This window comes from Pleurodeles waltl, chromosome 3_1, assembly GCF_031143425.1.
Source record: "Pleurodeles waltl isolate 20211129_DDA chromosome 3_1, aPleWal1.hap1.20221129, whole genome shotgun sequence".
Lineage (NCBI taxonomy): Eukaryota > Metazoa > Chordata > Amphibia > Caudata > Salamandridae > Pleurodeles > Pleurodeles waltl.
In genome coordinates, this window is record NC_090440.1 from 1,452,458,215 (window position 1) to 1,452,481,075 (window position 22,861).

Below are 22,861 nucleotides of genomic sequence, written 5' to 3' on the forward strand. Positions count from 1 at the left end.
TATTTTTGACTTTTCTGAGCCTGTCAAGTCCTTCTTTTGACCCATTTTGCCAAAGGAAAGGAAGTTGCCTAATAATTATGCACACCTGATATAGGGTGTTGATGTCATTAGACCACACCCCTTCTCATTACAGAGATGCACATCACCTAATATGCTTAATTGGTAGTAGGCTTTCAAGCCTATACAGCTTGGAGTAAGACAACATGCATAAAGAGGATGATGTGGTCAAAATACTCATTTGCCTAATAATTCTGCACTCCCTGTATAGAGTGGTGTGTTATAATGTTTTTGATGGTTAGGAATTAAATGAGTTTTTAAGAAGTAATTTTCATGTCTTGGATTTGTACCAGGGATTGGTGTGTGTGTCTGTGTGGGTTTTGTTTGGGGGTGGAAGCCCCTTGGGCAAGGGTCACTCCCCATGGGGGCACATTAGTGTTGGCCATATCTGCCCCCCTTGGGGGCAGATCGCCCTATTTTTGGAAGGCCCATCTGGCCCCAAGGGGGGACAGAAAGCCCACCAGAGACCGGGGAAGATTTTTTTTTTTCAAAATAAGAGGGTGGGGGTATGGCCATACCCCCGCCCCAAATAAATGTGGCCAAAGTTGTTTTGCCCACCATTGGGCAGATTGGGCAATTACCCCCGATCCACACCCCGGGGGCGGAAAGTCTACTAAATACCAGGGAATTTAAAAACATCCAAAAATAGTGGGGTGGTGGCGACCAACCAGTATGGGCCTGGTTATGCCCCCACCCCAACTGAAGGGGGTAACAGTCTTTCAGCTCCCCCCGCACACTAAAACATCTTATCCATTGGCAAGCAAGAGAGTATTTGATTATTTTGGGTTTTGGTTTTATATTTGAGCCATGAGACCTTGTTAACTCTCAAAATCGTCACACTTGGAATGGTGAGGGCTGCACTTTTTTTGACTTTGGGACGCTGCCATGTATAAAAATCCACAGGACCCAGACACATCTGAACTATAAACATCTGGTTTGATTCCAGGGTGGCGTGTTTCACATGCACCTGCACCATTTTCTTACCCACAATGCCCTGCAAACCTCCAACTTTGCTGGAAATCACACATTTTTCCCACATTTTTGTGATGGAACCTTCCGGAATCTGCAGGAATCCACAAAATTCCTACCACCCAGCATTGTCTCAACTATACCGATAAAATGTCTGCTGGACTTGTCAGCCTAAAAATGTTTTTTTTTTTCGAACTGCCCTTTTGGACCTGCTTTGGTTCCCTCTCAATTTCGACTTGTTTTTGTCTCTTCTATGTCACAGGCGCTTGGCCCACCTACACAAGTGAGGTATAATTTTTACTGAGAGACTGAGGGGAATGTTGGGTGGTAGGAAATTTGTCCCGGTGCGGTTATCTCACACAGAAATGTGGAAAAACATTTTTTTCTTTTTTTTTTTTTTGCTGGGTAAGAAAACATTGGGGGATCCACACGTCACAACTCCATGGACTCTCTCGGGTGTCTAGTTTTCAGAAATGTCTGGGTTTGGTAGCTTTCCCTAGATGGCTGCTGAGCCCAGGACCAAAACGCAGATGCCCCCGCATAAACAGGTAGTTTTGTATTTACTGTGTCCAGATAGTGTTTTGGGGCATTTCCTTTTTTCGGGCACTAGGCCTACCCACGCAAATGAGGTACCATTTTTATTGGGAGACATTGGGGAACACAGAAATGCAAATCAAGTGTTATTTCCCCCTGTCTTTCTCTACAGTTTTTTCCTTCCAAATGTAAGACAGTGTGTAAAAAACACGTCTCTTTGAGAAATGCCCTGTAATTCACATGCTAGTATGGGCATCCCGGAATTCAGAGATGTGCAAATAACCACTGCTTCTCAACACCTTATCTTGTGGCCATTTTAGAAACACAAAGGTTTTCTTGATAGCTATTTTTCACTCTTTATATTTCAGCAAATGAATTGCTGTATACCCGGTATAGAATGAAAACCCATTGCAAGATGCAGCTCATTTATTGGCTTTGGGTACCTAGGGTTCTTGATGAACCTACAAGCCCTATATATCCCCGCAACCAGAAGAGTCCAGCAGACGTAACGGTATCAAAAATCTCACATCGCAGGAAAGAGTAAAATCACCTCAATTTCAATTCTTTTTTTAATTTCTGCTGTGATTTTTCTGTAGGAAATCCTTGTAGGATCTACACAAATGACCCCTTGCTAAATTCAGAATTTTGTCTACTGTTCAGAAATGTTTAGCTTTCTGGGATCCAGCATTGGTTTCGCACCCTTTTCTGTCACAAACTGGAAGTAGTCTAAAAGCACAAAAAATTTTAAAAATGGGTTATGTCCCAGTAAAATGCCAAAATTGTATTGAAAAAATTGGTTTTCTGATTCAAGTCTGGCTGTTTCTGAAAGCTGGGAAGATGGTGATTTTAGCACTGCACACCCTTTGATGATGCCATTTTCAGGGAAAAAAACGCAAGCCTTCTTCTGCAGTCCTTTTTTCCCATTTGTTTGAAAAAAACACATTTTTCGCTTTAGTTTGACTAATTTCTTGGCATCCTTGAGGGGAACCCACAAAGTCCTGGGTACCTCTAGAATCTCTTGGATGTTGGAAAAAAAGGAAGCAAATTTGGCGTGGGTAGCTTATGTGGACAAAAAGTTGTGGGCCTAAGTGCAAACTGCCCCAAACAGCGAAAAAAAAAGCTTGGCACCTGACGGGGGAAAAGGCCTGGCAGCGAAGGGGTTAATGTTTCACTTGCGCTAACAGGATCTTCAAAATCTTTAATTTCTCACCTGCCTGAAAAATAATTAACTTTTTTTTCTTTTTGTAAATGTCAACTACAATGTAACTATATCTGCTAGTTGGAAAAAGAAACCTTTTGACTCTTTTATTTTTTATTTTGGTTTGATTATCTCAAGGAGTGTTGGAATTTTTGGTCTTGGATCTGTTTTGGGCACTCAAAAATCTGAGTCTTTTTTTATTTCGAGTGATTACTCCGGAGTTATGCACCCTTGTGAGTGTTGCTGTTTGTTTTCTTGATTCTTTGGTAGGGAAACCAATGGCTCACAGTGCCTTTTCCTTCTGAATGATAATTTTCCAGACTATCCCTGAGTGCGAGTGTTTGTGGCCCTGAGTGCTGATGTGAGTGAGAGGGATGTGTGCATTGACCCCGACCTGCATTAAATACTCTCCGCCTCACTCTACTGTTGCTGCCACTGCAGCTCACCTGCAGATGACCGATTGTGGGCACTGAGTGATAACATGGGTGAGGAGGGTGTGTTCGGATAGCACAGTATACTAATGCTGTTGCTGGAGCAGCTGTGTGTGTATATTCATTCATTCATACATACATACATACATACACACAATATATATATTCACAAAAAACAGGGATGTTATAGTTAGGATCAGAATTTACACGCACAAAAGCATAGAAATTTAACGTTTATAGTTAGGTATTTCAAGGAACTGTAACTTGTTTACACAAGTAAGGTAACTATAAATTGCACCCCACCGTGCACAGTTTTCATCTCAATAATTTTACTGCACGCTGCCATGATATTATCAGTGATGTCATAGAAGATGCAATTACTGATGTAATATGTGGGGTAATGAGCCGTGCATGGCAGTGGTACGAGTTATAGTTACCTTAGGGCCCAAGTTATAATTACTTGAAATAACTCTATTTAAATTTACATGGTTTTATGCTCGTAAATTCTGATCCTAACTATAACATCCCTGTAAACGTTGTTCTTTTTTTAGTGAATGTCTAAGGTTTTCGAAATGCTAATTCCTAACTATTAATGTCCCTGTAACCTTTGGCTTTTTCAGTAACTTTCTATTTGTTTTTTTAATACAGCAGGGTGTTGGCTACAGGGCCTGGCCTAATTCCCTCACCCCCACCGTGTGCATCCAACCCCAGGCGACGAGGGAAAAGCAAGGAGAATGCTCACACAATAATGAGGGGAAAAAGCAAGGCAAAAGCAGTGAAAACTAGGGAAAAACAAAAGGAAGGCACACAAAAAAGTAGGGGAAAAGAAAGGAGAAAACCGTGAAAAAGAGGAAAAAGTGAAAATGTGCATTCAAAAAAAGGGGGAAAAGCAAAGATAAGGCACACATAAAACAGGGGAAAAGCAAAAAGAAAACAGTGGAAAATAGAAAAGCAAAGAGTGGGCCCACAAAAAAAAGGAAAAAAGCAAGGAGAAAACAGTGGGAACAAGGGAAAAGCAAGGAGAAGGCACTCAAAAAATGGGGGGAAAAGCAAGTAAGACTACAGGAGCAAGAACAAAGCAGCAGCACAGAGAGAGCTGGGCCTGTCAAAAATGTTTGCAGCAAATTTGCGACTAAACTATGATTATGTAGCAAATAAAAAACAAACAAAAAAACTAAAAAACACATATTTGGCCACATCCTCGGAGGTCAAGACAATCCTACCCTGCCCCCTCCCAGTGTTTTTTGTTTTCTTTTTTTCTTGGAACTTGGCTGAATCGGAGTCCAAAGATGGCTGCTAGCAATTCCTAGTTGAAGTGTTGGCAGGAGATCTATTGGATCTGGGAATGATCCACTTTCCTACATATACAAACGTATTTTTTCTTTAGTGACTCCTAAACGGATTTACACCAAATTACAAAAAAGACCTTTTTTAGACCAAGATCTAATTTTCTGCCAAATTTGCTGTGATTCCATTCAGCGGTTCGGGCAGTAGCCGTGTCTAAAATCCCTATAGTAGGTAACATGTGAAACACACATTTTTTGACCCCATTTTCCATGCAGAATAAGACAAAGCAGGGCACTTTTGGCAATTTTCGTGAAGGTTTGTCAAACGGTGCCAAAGTTGTAAACAAACCAAGAAAACGCTTTTCTTGTGGAAACTAGGCCCTAGCTATAACTACCTACTGGTGGCCGCAAGTAGTTAGGCTTTATATATATATATATGTTCGATGGCATGTGTAGCTGCAGATACACATGCTGTGCACATCCCGCCATCTGGTGTTGGGCTTGGAGTGTTACAAGTTGTTTTTCTTCGAAGAAGTCTTTTTTCGAGTCACGAGACCGAGGGGCTCCTCCCATTTCGACTCCATTGCGCATGGGCGTCGACTCCATCTTAGATTGTTTTTTTTCCGCCATCGGGTTCGGACGTGTTCCTTTTCGCTCCGTGTTTCGGGTCAGAAAGTTAGTTAGAATCTCGGAAAAATCGTCGGTATTGTTTGCGTTCGGTATCGGGTTAGTTACAACAGATCGACACCGAATTAAGAAGAGCTCCGGTGGCCCTTTGGGGTTTTCTTCCATCCCCGTCGGGGCCTGGTCGGCCCGGCCACGTGTCTCTTCAAGGCTGATGGAACGGACCCCATTCCGCTTCTGTCCAAAATGCCATAACAAGTATCCATATACAGATCAACATATGGTCTGTAACTTGTGTTTGTCACCAGAACACAAGGAGGATACTTCTGAGGCCTGTCGAGCGTTTCGGTCCAGGAAGACACTCAGGGACCGAAGAGCAAGAAGACTGCAAATGGCGTCGGCGCCGACAGGACAAGAGCGTTTCGAGGAGGAGGAAGAAACATTCTCCAACCAGGAGTCGGACCCTGAGGAGATCGATCCCGAGGAAACGCCGAAAACCGTGAGTAAGACGTCGAAACAAAGAACTCACGAGAAAAGCGCTAAAGCCCAGGGGACGCCACCGCCAACAGGCCATGGCTTAACCCGAAAAAAGTAGGTGACCGTTCATCGGCACCGAAAAAGGGCGAGCTGGTGTCGAAGTCATCCGACTCCGGTCGAGATACCGGCACACAGCAATCTCGGGCCCAAGATAGTGGCTCAGAGAAGATTCGGCACCGAGACAGCGGCACCGAAACGGGTCGGCACCGAGAGAGCACGACGCCGAAAGTAAAAAAAGGTTTCGTCGGAGCCGAAAAAAGCAGCCGAAAAGGTTTCGGTACCGAAATATCCGGCCTCGGAACCGAAAACAAGTTCCTACACTGAGGAACAAGGACTGTCCACACAAATTAAGACACATAGATTTGGACAGGAATTACAGGCAATAGAGCCAGATCACACACAAAGACGGCTCTTTATTCAAAAAGATACAGGGAAGATCAGCACTCTTCCTCCAGTCAAAATGAAATGCAAGCTTGCCTTCCAAGACAAAGACAAACAGCCACACGCAAAGGTGGCTAAACAAGTAACACCGCCACCATTCCCACATCACTCTCCGCAACCATCACCGGTAGCCACTCCACCAATGATGCAATCCCCAACTCATACAGGAATGAGTCAAGATGACCCTGACGCATGGGACCTTTATGACCCACCAGTGTCAGATAATAGTCCAGAATGCTATCCAGCTAAACCATCGCCACCAGAGGATAGTACAAGCTACACACAGGTGGTGTCAAGAGCAGCTGCATTTCATAATGTCAGCCTTCATTCAGAGCCCATTGAAGACAACTTTCTTTTTAATACACTGTCGTCCACACACAGCCAATATCAGAGTCTTCCTATGCTACCCGGAATGCTAACACACTCCAAACAAGTGTTTGAGGAGCCTGTTAAAGGGAGAGCCATTATTCCAAGAGTAGATAAAAAATATAAACCGCCACCAACAGACCCAGTGTACATTACACAACAGCTAACACCAGACTCTGTTGTAGTGGGAGCAGCGCGCAAAAGAGCCAACTCTCATACTTCAGGAGATGCACCACCTCCAGATAAAGAAAGTCGAAAATTCGATGCTGCAGGCAAAAGGGTGGCGGCACAGGCAGCAAACCAGTGGCGTATTGCAAATTCGCAAGCTTTGCTAGCCAGATATGATAGGGCCCATTGGGATGAGATGCAACACCTTATTGAACATTTACCCAAGGAGTTCCAAAAAAGAGCGCAGCAAGTAGTAGAAGAAGGACAGGGTATCTCCAATAATCAGATACGGTCAGCAATGGATGCTGCAGACACAGCTGCTAGAACTGTCAACACAGCTGTAACAATAAGGAGACATGCATGGCTGCGTACATCAGGATTTAAACCAGAGATACAGCAAGCTGTGCTGAATATGCCATTCAACGGACAGCAGTTGTTTGGGCCGGAGGTGGACACTGCGATCGAAAAACTTAAAAAAGACACTGACACGGCCAAAGCCATGGGCGCACTCTACTCCCCACAGAGCAGAAGCACATTTCGAAAGACACAATTTCGAGGGGGGTTTCGAGGGCAAACCACAGAAGCCACAACCTCACAAACAAAGCCCACTTACCAGAGCCAGTATCAGCGGGCGGTTTTCGGGGACAATATAGAGGGGGACAATTTCAAAGGAATAGAGGAAAGTTCCAAAGTCCCAAAACTCCTCCAAACAAGCAGTGACTTCAAGGTCACAAATCCCCAGCACATAACACCTGTGGGGGGGAGACTAACCAAGTTTTACAAACATTGAGAGGAAATAACAACAGACACTTGGGTCTTAGCAATTATCCAGCATGGTTATTGCATAGAATTTCTCAAATTCCCTCCAAACATCTTACCGAAAACACACAATATATCAAAACAACATATAGATCTTCTAGGACTAGAAGTTCAGGCATTGCTACAAAAAGAAGCAATAGAGTTAGTACCAAAACAACAAATAAACACAGGAGTTTACTCCCTGTACTTTCTGATACCCAAAAAAGACAAGAGTCTGAGACCTATACTAGATCTCAGAACATTCAATACCTACATAAAATCAGATCACTTTCACATGGTTACATTACAAGACGTAATCCCACTGCTCAAACAACAAGACTACATGACAACACTAGACCTAAAGGATGCATATTTCCATATACCAATACATCCTTCACACAGAAAGTACCTAAGGTTTGTATTCCAAGGGATACATTACCAATTCAAAGTGTTGCCATTCGGAATAACAACTGCACCAAGAGTTTTTACAAAATGCCTAGCAGTAGTAGCTGCACATATCAGAAGGCAGCAAATACATGTGTTCCCGTACCTAGACTATTGGTTAATCAAAACCAACACGCTAAGACGGTGTTCACAACACACAAAATATGTCATAGAAATCCTCCACAAACTAGGTTTCTCAATCAATTACACAAAGTCACACCTTCTGCCGTGTCAAACACAGCAATACTTAGGAGCAACAATCAACACTGCAAAAGGGATTGCCACTCCAAGTCCACAAAGAGTTCACACATTTCACAATGTGATACAGACCATGTATCCAAATCAAAAGATACAAGTCAAACTGGTGATGAAACTACTAGGCATGATGTCTTCATGCATAGCCATTGTCCCAAACGCAAGGTTGCACATGCGGCCCTTACAACAGTGCCTAGCATCACAATGGTCACAAGCACAGGGTCAGCTTCTAGATCTGGTGTTGATAGACCGCCAAACATACATCTCGCTTCAATGGTGGAACAGTATAAATTTAAACCAAGGGCGGCCTTTTCAAGACCCAGTGCCACAATACGTAATAACAACAGATGCTTCCATGATAGGGTGGGGAGCACACCTCAATCAACACAGCATCCAAGGACAATGGGACATACAGCAAAAACAGTTTCACATAAATCACTTAGAACTGTTAGCGGTATTTCTAGCGCTCAAAGCATTTCAACCCATAATAAGACACAAACACATTCTTGTCAAAACAGACAACATGACAACAATGTATTACCTAAACAAACAGGGAGGCACACACTCGACACAGTTGTGTCTCCTAACACAGAAAATATGGCATTGGGCGATTCACAACCACATTCGCCTAATAGCACAATTTATTCCAGGAATTCAGAACCAGTTAGCAGACAATCTCTCTCGGGATCACCAACAGATCCACGAATGGGACATTCACCCCCAAATACTAAACACTTACTTCCAAATGTGGGGAACACCACAAATAGATCTATTTGCAACAAAAGAAAACTCAAAATGCCAAAACTTCGCATCCAGGTACCCACAAGATCAGTCTCAGGGCAATGCGTTATGGATGAGCTGGTCAGGGATATTTGCTTACGCTTTTCCCCCTCTCCCACTCCTTCCATATTTAGTAAACAAATTGAGTCAAAACAAACTCAAACTCATACTAATAGCACCGACATGGGCAAGACAACCTTGGTACACAACACTACTAGACCTCTTAGTAGTACCTCATGTCAAACTACCAAACAGACCAGATCTGTTAACACAACACAAACAACAGATCAGACATCCAAATCCAGCATCGCTGAATCTAGCAATTTGGCTCCTGAAATCCTAGAATTCGAACACTTAGACCTCACACAAGAATGTATGGAGGTCATAAGACAAGCTAGGAAACCTACCACTAGACACTGCTATGCAAATAAGTGGGAGAGATTTGTTTATTACTGCCATAATAATCAAATTCAACCCTTACACGCATCTGCCAAAGATATAGTAGGATACTTACTACAATTGCAAAAGTCAAAGCTTGCTTTCTCTTCAATAAAGATACATCTAACCGCAATTTCAGCCTACCTGCAAATTACGCACTCAACTTCATTATTTAGGTTACCAGTCATAAAAGCATTTATGGAAGGCCTAAAAAGAATTATACCACCACGAACACCACCAGTTCCTTCATGGAACCTCAACATTGTCTTAACACGACTCATGGGTCCACCTTTTGAGCCCATGCACTCTTGTGAAATGCAATACTTAACATGGAAAGTTGCATTTTTAATTGCCATCACATCTCTAAGAAGAGTGAGTGAAATTCAAGCATTTACCATACAAGAACCATTTATTCAAATACACAAGCATAAAGTAGTTCTACGGACAAATCCTAAATTTTTACCAAAAGTGATCTCACCGTTCCACTTGAATCAAACGGTAGAATTACCAGTGTTCTTCCCACAGCCAGATTCTGTAGCTGAAAGAGCACTGCATACATTAGACATCAAAAGAGCACTAATGTACTACATTGACAGAACAAAACTAATTCGAAAAACAAAACAACTATTTATTGCTTTCCAAAAACCTCATACAGGGAATCCAATTTCTAAACAAGGCATTGCTAGATGGATAGTTAAGTGTATTCAAACCTGCTATCTTAAAGCAAAGAGAGAGCTGCCTATTACACCAAAGGCACACTCAACCAGAAAAAAAGGGGCTACCATGGCCTTTCTAGGAAATATTCCAATGGACAAAATATGTAAGGCAGCAACATGGTCTACGCCTCATACATTTACCAAACACTACTGTGTAGATGTGTTAACGGCACAACAAGCCACAGTAGGTGAAGCTGTACTACGAACATTATTTCAAACAACTTCAACTCCTAAAGGCTGAACCACCGCTTTTGGGGAGATAACTGCTTACTAGTCTATGCACAGCATGTGTATCTGCAGCTACACATGCCATTGAACGGAAAATGTCACTTACCCAGTGTACATCTGTTCGTGGCATTAGTCGCTGCAGATTCACATGCGCCCACCCGCCTCCCCGGGAGTTTGTAGCCGTTTAGAAGTTGATCTTGAACATTTGTAAATTTGTAAATATATTACTTTAAACTTCATTATGTACAGACGTATTCACTCCATTGCATGGGCACTATTACTAGCATACACAACTCCTACCTCACCCTCTGCGGGGAAAACAATCTAAGATGGAGTCGACGCCCATGCGCAATGGAGTTGAAATGGGAGGAGTCCCTCGGTCTCGTGACTCGAAAAAAGACTTCTTCGAAGAAAAACAACTTGTAACACTCCGAGCCCAACACCAGATGACGGGATGTGCACAGCATGTGAATCTGCAGCGACTAATGCCACGAACAGATGTACACTGGGTAAGTGACATTTTCCATATATATATATATATATAAGTATATATATATATATATATATATATATACATACATACACACACACACATTCAATTCAGTTATTCTCAAATGTCCTTTTTTCATTCCAAAGTATTCAGAATGCTTTAATTAGTTACAAAATGTTCTTCACCCAAAGTTAACAAATGTTACTTTTTTAAAGTATGTTGCTAACTTACAAACAGATATTTTTAAGCTAAATTGGGTCTTTGTCCCATGAAATACAATAGTTAATTTAGTCTAAAATGTTAAAGGAAAACAATGTTTTTGTAAAAGTTGTTTTTGAAAATTCAGTTTTTACATGCTACTCCTACTGCTCTCATTAGTGTTCTTCTTTACTGCTGGGGTAGCACAGAATACTGTGTTGCATTTTTGTTCTTACAACAGTTTACAAAATACTGTGCATTGATGTTTGGGGCTCTAGCATGTGGGCTCTTGGGAAAGTCTTTCCCAATAGTGCAAAGTTCTTTCAATTTGCTGCGCTTGGGTTAAATTCTCCATTTGTTCACCACCCTACATTTGAGGAAATTAGTTTCTAAACTAGTGCTGATTTTAGACTGGCAGAAAAACTCCATCTGTGTTAGTTGTGTGCAGTAATCCTGATCCATAACCAACTCAATATTTGTTTAATCTTTGAATGCATGTAAATTTAACACTTCTTACTAGGTCACTGTACATTATCTCTTTAATTATTTAATTCCTTGTGTGCTACCATAGCTGTCAATTATTCTGGTTGCAGTCTTACAGATTTGTGGCTAGAGATCTGTTGAAAACTGTAGTATACTCAAACTAGCTAACTCGTTTTTTTGGTCATGTTTTAGAGTCCCATCTGAACCCTACTACAGCAGCAGCTGCTTCATGTCTTCCTAATCACTTCCGTTGTAATAACGGTGCTTGTATCCTGAACATGTGGGTTTGCGATGGCTATAAAGATTGTATTTATGGCTCTGATGAGGAAGGTTGTCCTACATCAAGTAAGTTTTAAACTTCTTCTTATCTTTCGCATTAGATGTGCTTTAGTGTACAGTCAACAACTATTTCCTCAGAAAAATATCTGGTATGTGGATATCCTGACAATTAGCACTGGGTCAGCTGGTGTTTTTAATTTGCGTTGAATTATGAGTATGTTGCAAGGAATGTGCCCTTAGTGGTGAATATTTTTGGGTCAAGTTAAAGAATGCATGCATTCCAGTAAAGCTCCAAAACAAGTCTGTTTTGTGTGTGCATGCCCTAGCACTTGTGATTTGTGGTTAAAGAAAAAAAGTACACAGTGTTTGATGTCACATGAGTGTCATATATTGGAAGACTCCGTTTTTTATAGTGGGAGGATATACCATGTCATCTAGTTCTTAGAGTGTTTGGTAGCAGAAAATGTGAGAAACTTCTTTCCACTTACTATCCTGTTTCTTTTTTCAAGTTCACAACTCTACACCTACAACAAATGTTCGTGGTCGATGTCAGGTGTACGAATTTGAATGTCAGCAAAAGACAGAATGTATACCAAACTGGAAAAAGTGTGATGGGCATAGAGACTGTCTGGACGGAACTGATGAAGTCCACTGCTGTGAGTGCTTCAATACTTTTAAGGGGTTGTCTGGTATTTGTGCGATTTAGTGTGAAAAATAGTCATACTGTTTGAACACCACAGATTAAGATATGGAATTTACGTTTAGTGCTCAAACCTAAATCTGCCCTGGTGTCAAATCCCCTATAGATGTTATCCCATGCAATATAGCTGTATAATATTTGAGCATTCATTACAGTTCAGCCCATTGCCTTTCTGACTTGTACTGCCGACTTAAAGATGTGCTCCGGCAGTGAAAAGGAAGTGTTGAGATGCTACCCCTGGAGCCCATAGCTCAAAAATGATAGCAGTAGAGCATGATCTTCGCCAGTTTGTCAAATTACCCAGCCTCCTTGGCCTTAATGAATATGGCGGGGAAATCAAAGCAGCCTTGTTAAATGGCTGTGACAGTATGTATGGACAGGAATCTGCGTGAAAGGACCAAAGCGCACCAGGTTTGAATAAGAAGAAAATGCATAGAATAACAGTAGAAGTGCAATAAAGAGAAATGCTGATAAGGTATACCAAGAGTTAAGAAAGATGGTGGAATGAATGGGCCAAAGTGGTTTTGGGTACCCCATGAGCTCTAAATTTAGACAACTGCATTAGCTCTTTGGTGTGAAATCTGGTAGACCCTTCTTTTCGCAAATTCCTCATTTCTGAATATCATGCAGGTGCCAGATGGGATCCAGAAACTTTTCCCCTGAAGCTGAACCCCTTCCAGGTGATGCCTCAGTAGCTCCAGTCAGCTATGTTCCATCCACTGGCCAGAATGGCAGAGAGTCCATATAAGAGGCTATTCTCAGTTCTGACACTTGTTCTTTCTTGCACCGTGCAGTCGCATATCCAGAGCTCCCTCAATTGGAATTCTCAGTTTTTTGCTAAATTGTTCCTGAAAAGTTAATCGCGTTGTACCACTGTCAGATAGTTTCGTGATTTGTTGTAAAAAGCTGTTAATCTTCAAGCCTTGCTAATCGTGTTAGAAGCTAATGTTCATTCTGGTTACTGCAGTGAGTGTAAGTGATGCATGTGGAGCCAGGACAACTCTACTAAACCCTTACAGTATTCACTTTTGGGCAAAGAGATAATCAGGCAGACAGAGAGAGACCAAACTGTTTCATTCCAAGCCCCAGGTGTGCTTAGCTTTTTTGCTACCATTGACTTCCAGCTCATAAGTCTGAAGAAAGACAGCTTACTTGCATCATTAAAAATCTAAAAAGAAGCATACACATGAAGGCTCTTCCTCTCCCTTCAAATAGGAAATCTCCTCTTGACCATTACAAGAGCTCGCAGGCTGTTTCCTGGCTCTGAGATCAATGTCATTGTTAGTTCTTGAAAAACTGGTGCTTGATATTCTTGGCCTATCTACTGATGATTAGAAGGTTCCATCTTTTAAAGAAGATGCTCTTGTGGTATTTTAGACTGCTTCTCCATCTTGTGGTGCATCGCCTGCTACCAAGTTGATATCCACAAGCTTTGAGTATGGCCCCTGATTTTCTGTTAGTCAACCTCCTCTTGACCCGTCCTTTAAGCGTTTTATTAACTTGAGTGAAGCTCAAGTCTGTTTTCCTCCTTAGCTGAAAGTACTGTTTGCGGATCCCATGTGCACATCCGGAGCTGTCCCCGTTGGAGCTTCTGCAGTGCCCTTTCTTAACTGAACAGATCATGGCCAGGGAGGATGCTTTTGCAAAAGGCACATAACCATGTGTTTGCACTTATGCTAGTAGGACGTGTATTATCTGTGGATCATGAGAGGCCTCGTTCATGCACCTCATTATAGATGTGACCAAACAGATAATCTGCAGGATGATAGATGGTCTGTTCTGTGAAAATCCATGTCATTATCAGAAAACGTGCGTTCTCTTGAGCTTAATGATCATGCTCAGGCCAACATGATGGACGTGCCTCATAACTGTAAAGATTTAAAGATTTAAAAAAAAGGGTTTTTATTTAAAAAAAATATATATATATTCTGCAGAAGTCATTGCAAATAAATGTATTTGACTACTCAAATATGCACAAAAGAAAACAAGATACTAGAATTCAGACAGAAATCCACATATCTGAGGTAGGAGAAAATCCTTCCCCATCAATTAATTACATATTAATTCATACTTATATGAAAATCAAGAATTACAGTGGCAAAGGCAGCATAATACCACAGCTAATAAGTTTCAGGTTTGTTTATTTATGATGAGGAACTGAGGAATCAAGAGCGAAAGAAATTAAACGCATACATAAGCAAACAGCTCACCCAACAAACAATGGACTCCCCCCATAAAGTGCATCATGTTAAAAACTTCTTAAACTGGGATAAGATTAAAGATGATGTAAAAGGTTTGAATATTCTAAAAAAAACTTCCCAAACAATACCTTACCCCTTGCACTACGAAATCCCAAGTCGCCCCTCACCCTACAACCATTAGAATTAACACACGAAATACACCAACTTTAAATTCCATATACTTAGTATAAATGTAAAAAAACATTTACAAAAATTAAAAATTCTAAAACAAAATTTATTGGGAGGATCATACAAGGCTTGAAGAAACTCTGATACAGACAGAATTGAGAGCTGGAGACAAATGGTTCTTAGCCACTTATGCTGAAAAGAGACAAAAGCTGTGCAGGCAAATAGCACATGATTGATATCTTGGACTTCAGCTTGACAGAAGTTGCACTACTTATCAGAGCCGTGCCATTTCGCCAAAAGAACATTCAATGGAAGCAATCCCTGGCGGAGCAAAATCCAAAATCGCCTAACCCCGTGTGGTAGATTCCAGGCAATATAAGGTTGCGCTTTTTTTTTTTTACTAAAATCGAATCCGCTAAATTCAGAAAGCATCTCTTTTTTGCACAACTTTCGATGTCTAATTGAAGCTTAAAGACCACGTGACCTGTTTCAAGCCAATTTTCAATTGTGAGGGGGGTAATAGCCAGGACCTAATTACTTCCTACCTCTAGTGATTTAAAGATGTAGGAAAAATTCCTACAGATGGTAAACCTGAAATTGTTTGCCAAAATTTCTTTCTTCAGCAAAGATCTTAATGTATTATCTTTGCTCCCTGCGAGGCAAGCAACCTAGCGTACGACCCCCTGCTAAGCCCTGAATGAACACATTTCCTAAACCCATCTCCAACCTTAAGGCCGCCACAAAGGTAGCTGAGTTAACAAACATGAGTTTTCGAAGAGTTTTACCTTCCATCAGATTAAAAAAAAAAACCATTTAGAGAAATCGATCAATTACAAGACATATAGAAGGGATGCTGGAATTGTTGCCCGATAGACCACTGAAAGATGTGCACAGTGCCTCCTCCTAGTTGCCCTATACAAGGCCCCTAAACCTCTTGCTTCATAGCCAGCTTTACCTATATTATTTTCTATGTGTGCCTTGTCATTAAGATTCCCACACATTATCTTTCTCAAGAAAGTATACAAGTTTACAACTTCAAGCTTTTGGGCCCCCAGGGACCAATGAAAATTAGGAAACTTCATGTTTTGTGTTTCCATGGAGGCACATAATCTTGCTTTTAGAAGCATTAACCTTTAAAAAAAATGGGCCTCTGTATACTGGTCAAAAACTAAAGGTGATTATTTAAGCCTTCAGAAAATTATGGTATCATCAGCGTATAGTAAGCAGCCTACAGATTTCCCACCGATTTGCTGGGGAAAGCCCTCGCTCTGAGAGAGGTAAGAGGGAAGATCTGAGATATAAAGAGAAGAGAGAAGGCGCCAAGAGACAACCTTGTTTTAATCCTTTCAGAGTGGGTATTTTTTGGAATAAACCTTTATCCCCCCCCCCCCTAATAATATTCTACACCAAGCGGAAGAATGAAGCGCAATCACTAGCTCAAGAAAAATATTAGGCATACCCAAGTTAGCAAGCTTTCCCCACAACAAGCCTCTATCCACTTTGTCAAAAGCAGTTGAGAAATCAATAAACGCAGCATAGATTACTCCACCTCTTACATTCACATACTTTTCTCTGATTTCCTGAAGCACTGCCATATTTTCCATTGTTCTGTGTCTACACCTAAACCTTGTTTGCTCCAGGGGAATGATATTGTTTTCATGAGCCCAAATAGTTAGTCTGGATAGCAGACATTTAGCAAACAAATTTCCCACTGCATCCAGCAGGGCGATCTGCTGGTAGTTGGCTGGACAATTACGATCGCCCTTCTTAAATAAAGACATGATGATACTTCCGACTCAGGAACACAGAATACTTCTGGTTAGGAAACACCTTCTAAAAACAACAAATAAAATCTTACCCAATGAGCAAATATCCTGCTTTATCACAGAAATGGGTAATTTATCAGGACCCACTGTGGCAGAGAGGTGCATAGCTCGGATGGCCAGCTCGGTCTCCCTTACTGTGGGAAAATCACCAGATTGGGACATCTCACTTTCGAAAGGCCGAAACGACTCCTCCCCATTTAACACATAAACTGTGGCCATACATTCAGTCCAACGAGCCTCAGCTATGGCTACAGGGTAAGAGCACATTCCTGACCCGCAAGACCAAAATCGTCTAGCCTGACCCTTTACCGCTGCTTCTCTGAGGTTAATCCAGAGCCCATCCCAACAGTCCCTTGCTAGACCGGCCATCAAACGCCTCCTTCTTTTTAATAGGGCCACCCTTGAGTTCCTTTCAGGAAAATACTCCAAGTACTGAATCCTAACCAGAGAGTTAGTTATTTCCCTATTCAGGGTGAGTAATGGATGAGGAATCACCTTGTGACTACTTCTAGAAGATTTTATAGAAGAGCTAATTAACAGCTGCTTTATACACTTAGCAAAGTGTTCCCATTCACCCCCCTCCCAGCAATCCATCTTTACAACAGCAAGTTCTACAATCTGACACGTCTGAGATCCTTTTATGGTCCCAATGGGTCCTCTCTGTCTTTTTATCAAACATAGGGACTAACCCTCCCAACTCCCAGGACCCTGTGATAAGCATGTTTAATTCCAGCTAGAAAAAGAGAAACAAATGGTTACTAACAGGGATATTTATAATCTTTAAGTCTCTTAACAACGAGGAGGAGGTGTAACCTAGCACCAAATAATCTAATATTGCATCTGAGGGAGACCTCCCATTTGCTATGATACAGTCATTTCTCCGATCAAGTGGGAGTTTCCCTCACTTATTTGTTCTTACCGGGGGGGGGGGGGGGGGGGGGGGGTTTGGCTGGGATTCATAGAGCTTCCTCGCTCTCAACCTTGCAGACTCAATGCATAACGTGATTGGAAATGTTGCAATTTAGATTTTCAACTAGCATACATAGGAAAAAACCTTCTGGACAGAGCGTCATAGTCCGCTTCGGGGAGAATGTAAGCATTGACCAGTAACAGGGGGGTAAAGCCCCCGATCTTATTAGGAACCTGAAAGGTTAAGGCCATGAAAAGGTTGCTAGGCTCTTTATAACAATCATAATTCCACTTGTTTTTAGTTGATAACCGTCAGTCGACTTCCCCTTTAGCAAGCCCCCTTCTAGAAGGAGTGACCTTGCAATCTATCACATAGTAATCGTCCCACAGTAAATCCCTATCAGGCCATGTCTCCTGGGGGCAAATCAAGTCAGGTCTTAAAGGACTAAGAAGTAACTTCTACCTACTATATTTTACCCCTGCAGCATTCCATGAGACAATTTTTAGGCCTATGCTAGTTAAGGGGTTGAAACAGGAACCTAGACCCCGCATCTTATTTAAGGCACTCGGGAGCCAGCTCCAACCATCCAAACCGTTAATGCTTTTTTTGTCAGAAGCAGTTGGTGCTTCCCGCAGTAACACTTGCCTGTCATTCCCTTCAAGGGAAACTGTCAGGTCCTGCAAATCTATCATGGATCCAAACTCATACTGGTCGTTAGAGTTGGGTGACTCATGTGACATATAACATTCTTCATCCTTTTCCACTAACATCCCATCACTAGTACCAATACGTTTAAAACCCAGATAGGGAACAACATCAATACTGCAAATACACTGCAAATAATCAGTATTTCGTAGGACCAGATTGGTCAAGCACATAGAACGAAAATAAGTCCTTGACTTAAAGCCCACTTTAGAATGCAATAAAGAAACAAGGTCCATTTCACAGCTTTGAATTAACCTCAGTGGGTCAGACTCCGAGAAACAGTTTAACAGCGTAGATATATTCAAATGTAAGTCTCGATGAAAGATTGGGATAAAGTTGACTATACATGAGTCCACATTACAACCGGTTATGGGAATGCCTTGCAAATGAGCAAAGCCATTAGAGTCTCCCTTCAGACTGGTGAACGAAAATATCGGGGCTGTTGGGTTCAATGCGGTAAACGGCCCAGAGGGGTGATCAAAGGAGGACTCACTCTCAGACCCCCTCACTAACTCCCAAGCGCCTGCTCCAATAGGGCCAGATGCGATCTGTGCAGCCGGGAGGTGAAGGGGATAGCACACAAAAGAAACCTCCATGCATTTTTGCAAGGGATTTATCGCCTAAGAAAAGTGTACTTTCTTAGTGATCCTTCCAACTGGTCTTTTCAATCCTTTTCATTTAGATTTTATTCCTCTTGTTTTTCTCCCACTATTGGCAGAGGAACAGGAGATACCACAGAACATTTCTTCTTACTGGACAAGTCTCTAAGTATTGGGAATACATCCTGTTCATTCTGTATAGACTTTTCCAGCCGCTTACTTTTAACCAGGGAGGGGTGAAAAATAAATCGTATGAAGTCCATTGGGCTGTCAACCAGTGCCCTTTTAGCAATAGTCTCTTTACACTGGGGATTACCTGCCTGTGTTCTAGCCTCCACATAAGAATGCACCATTGTGTTCTCCGGCTCTTTTGATAACAATGGTGGGACAGCCAGTGACCCTTAGAGGCCTTGGTTCAAACTCCCACTTTTGTTCTTTTTAGACAATTCCTTCAAGATAGCCGTCACAGAATGAAGAACACCCTACAAACGTCTTCAGAAGTTTTAAATTTGAGGAAAGCAGGTTTTCCAGGCTAACCAGGGAAGTGGAGAACCTAATCTCCTGGTCTGGAGGATGACTAGGCAAATCACCAATTACTTCTAAAGAGTTACATATAAGTGAGAGTACACAGTCTTGACTAGACGAGGTACTGCTAAACAAATGCAGACCTTCAGTGGAAGCATAGAGACAGGACCCCCAGGTGGCAAGGAATAGTCCTTAACCTGATACCCATATCTCCTACAGAGATCTAAATCCAAGCAAGGTGAAGTCTCGAAACTCAATATCTGGGGTTCCTGCAGCCCTGAAGTGGAAAGAGGACCCCAGAAGAACTTTGGCAGAATTAACCAATCCTCCATGGGTCATAGAGGGCGGGGATGGGCTAACTAGAAGGTGGGGAGAGGAGGTAGGTGAGGGACACAGGAGTGCCCCATGCGGGTTCTGGACACTCTGTAGAAGGGCCTCCTGGGGGACTGTATCCTCTGCTTCCCCAATTCTTCTATCAGCGGAGTAGGACTCCTTTAAAACTCCCTTGAACTGGATTCCCTTTGGCTAATATATTAAATATAATGTGTAGTTCTGAAGTACCCTGAGCTGTCTACTTTTCCAAAATAAAATAGTTCCTCATTCATTCCACAAAAACCAAAAGGACACATCTAAGCAAATAAAAGAATGTGAGAATAAAATGCCACTGTAGGTAAGATGTGTTTAATGATATCTCAAACCAATGATGGAAGAAGTCTCATCAGAATCCTCTTTCTGTATGTATGGAGTATGTACTGAATACGATATGTTTGCCAAAATGGTGCAAGCAGCATTATATGCAAAACCTAACACTGGTGCAAGCACCATTGCACGTGAAACCTAAAAGCATACATATATTCTTTAAATAATGTTTAAATTAATTCAATATTGTCATTAAAAAAAGACAGTAGAAGCCAGGCCTATTGGCTTTGCCGCTGCGTGTTTTCTTAATGTCCCCTGGGCATATAGTGCTGTCCTTCACTGATTATTTATTTATCAATTTTTTTTTACAAACACTTTGATGGTAAGTATTTAATTTTTGCTTTTATGTTTCCGATGGAGAATTCTAACTGCACATTCCTCCTCACCTTATAAATTCCCCTAGGCGTCAGTCCTTTCAAGGCAGAAGCAGAGAACCAAGCTGACCGCATCCAGGTCCCCAGTGGCAATGTGCTACCCAAATTGCACCACCACCCTCCTTCAGCTGCCACAAAACCACTTTAAGTCAGCCTCAGCATGACATGATCGCACAATGAGAGTCGGATCATCTTCTGCCTCCCTGGGTGGAGGAGCATCCCATTCAGCCAGCAGGTGTTCCAGAGTGTGGAACACTGTTACTCCCTACCCTTCCTGTCACATCCCCCGTAGATGCCACCCATACAGCAACACCGACTGACCTGCAGTCTCACAGAGGCTACATGCAGTATTAGGTTCGTTAGTTTAGGTAGGCCAAAACCACTTTCAGTTCTCTATGCTCTCCTTTGGCTTATTAGTGTGCCTGGGGTGTTCACAAAGGTGATGGTGGTGATTGCAGCTCCTCTGTAGAGGTTGGGAATACCAGACTTACCATACATAAGTGACTGGCTGGTGAAGCGGGGCTCACTTCAAACAGTCCCAAACCACCTCCAGATGATGAGCTTTTCATTAGCGTGCCGAAGTCACACCTGACTCCTTCACAATTCCTCCCCTTCTCTGTAACATCCTTGATACTGTGCTTTTCCGAGCTTTCGTTGGCCTCAACGAGTCCAGGACAGTCATGCTATGATCCCAATGTTTCAACCCTTGACTTGGGTCTCAGTGAGAGTGGCTCTGAGCCTTCTGGGCTTCTTGGCTATCTTTATCTTATTTATGGACCATGCCTGGTGGCACTTATGGGCTCTAAAGATTGGGCTCTGAAGTCTCAGTAGACACGTCACCAAAGACAGCTGTCAGAGTCTGTCCAAGTGTTGAAGGAGACTGTAAAAGGCCTACAGTTGCAACTTCTCGACTGCAACCGGAACAGTGGCAGGCACTCTCCCTAACCCATCCAGAACTCATTGTGGCGACGGATAGATCACCACTGTGTTGAGGAGGTCATCTGAGAGAGGTGGAGATCAGGGGGTCTCTGGAAGTGACTGTCCTCCATATCATCCTGCTGTAGTTGCGAGTGATTCCCTTGGCGCTGAAGCCACTCTCTCAACCCTCATAGGGGGAACTATTACAGGTTGTCACGGACACCACAACTGCCATTTGGTATTGCAACAAACAGGACAGAGTTGGGTCTTGGGTCCTGTGCCAGGAGGCTGTGTGTCAGTAGAAGCAATTGAAGGCTCAGGTCATATTCCTGATTGCCAGCACCCGGCAGGATCTTTAAAACACCTGGGCAGGCAAAGTCTGTTCGCTAGCAAATCACAAATGGCAGTTACACTTGGAGGGTGTCACAGGGCATTTTGCTAGTGATGATGAGAACCCTGGCTTCAACATTTGTCACTGCTGAGAACATGCAATGTTATAGCTTTTACACATTGGAGTTCCCAAGGCTGTTTATCCTCCTCAACACCTTCCATATCAGCTGGGCTTCAGGACTCCTGTATGCCTTTCTATCCCTAATACGCCTGCTCAAAGTGCCTAAAAAGATCAAGAAAGACTGAGCCCAAGTTGATCTAGTGGGTTCTGACTGGACATGGAAAGTGTGGTACATGGAAAATCTGGCCACAAGCATATATATTCTGACCCTGCTGAAGACCACATATTGCAGTAACAGGACCAGGTCCTGCATCCTGAGCCTGCACAACCTGCACCTCCATGCATGGAGATTGAATGGTGACAGTTGATCGTTTTGATCTCCCACCTGAAGATATTGGAGTCATCTTTGCAGCTAATTGTAAATCCACCAAAACTCTATACACAGGATGCTGGGAGAAGTTTGGTGCCTGGTAAACCCTCCCTCCCCAGCAGCAAAATCTAACCCTTAGATGCACAGTTGGCTGACATATTGTTGTTTTGTCTGTCTTTAACCCAGCAAGGTCTTTCAGTGGCAGTAGGTTAAAGGTGGTGTTTCAGCCCTTTTGGCCTTTTTACACTTACCAGATCAGCCATCACTTTTCGTATCACCTGTTGTGATTTATTTCTTGAAAGGGCTGATCCCACCAGTACCTTTTGTGATGCCGCAGTGGGACCTTAATTTGAACCTTATTTACCTGATGTGCATTTTCCTTTAAACTGATGCGCAGCTGTCATTTACACCTGTTGACCATTAAGCTGGTGCTCATCGTCATTACATCTGCAAGGTGATTGAGAGAACTCTAGTCCCTGTCTAGCCTGAAACCAACATATTATTGTACAAATTGGTCCCCCAGACAAAAGTGACATTCCTACTGAGGGTAGTACACCCTTCCACATTGGGCAATCCATCACCTTGCCAGCTTTCTACGCTCCGTCTTTCTAATCTAAAAGAAGGATCGCATCCGCCTTTGTGATTTTAAGAGGGCCCTCTGTTTTACATTGATTGGACCAGAGACCAATATTTAG

General features: G+C 42.4%; 1 protein-coding gene across 1 annotated transcript in view; it reads left to right on the forward strand.

Annotated features, from left to right (window-relative positions):
• Window positions 1–22,861, forward strand: part of SORL1 (sortilin related receptor 1) — a 669,532-nt gene that overhangs the window by 408,111 nt on the left and 238,560 nt on the right. The window contains exons 31-32 of the mRNA XM_069225024.1: window positions 11,634–11,786; window positions 12,230–12,376. Coding sequence (XP_069081125.1) covers window positions 11,634–11,786; window positions 12,230–12,376 — 300 coding nt within the window. The remainder of the gene's footprint in view (window positions 1–11,633; window positions 11,787–12,229; window positions 12,377–22,861) is intronic.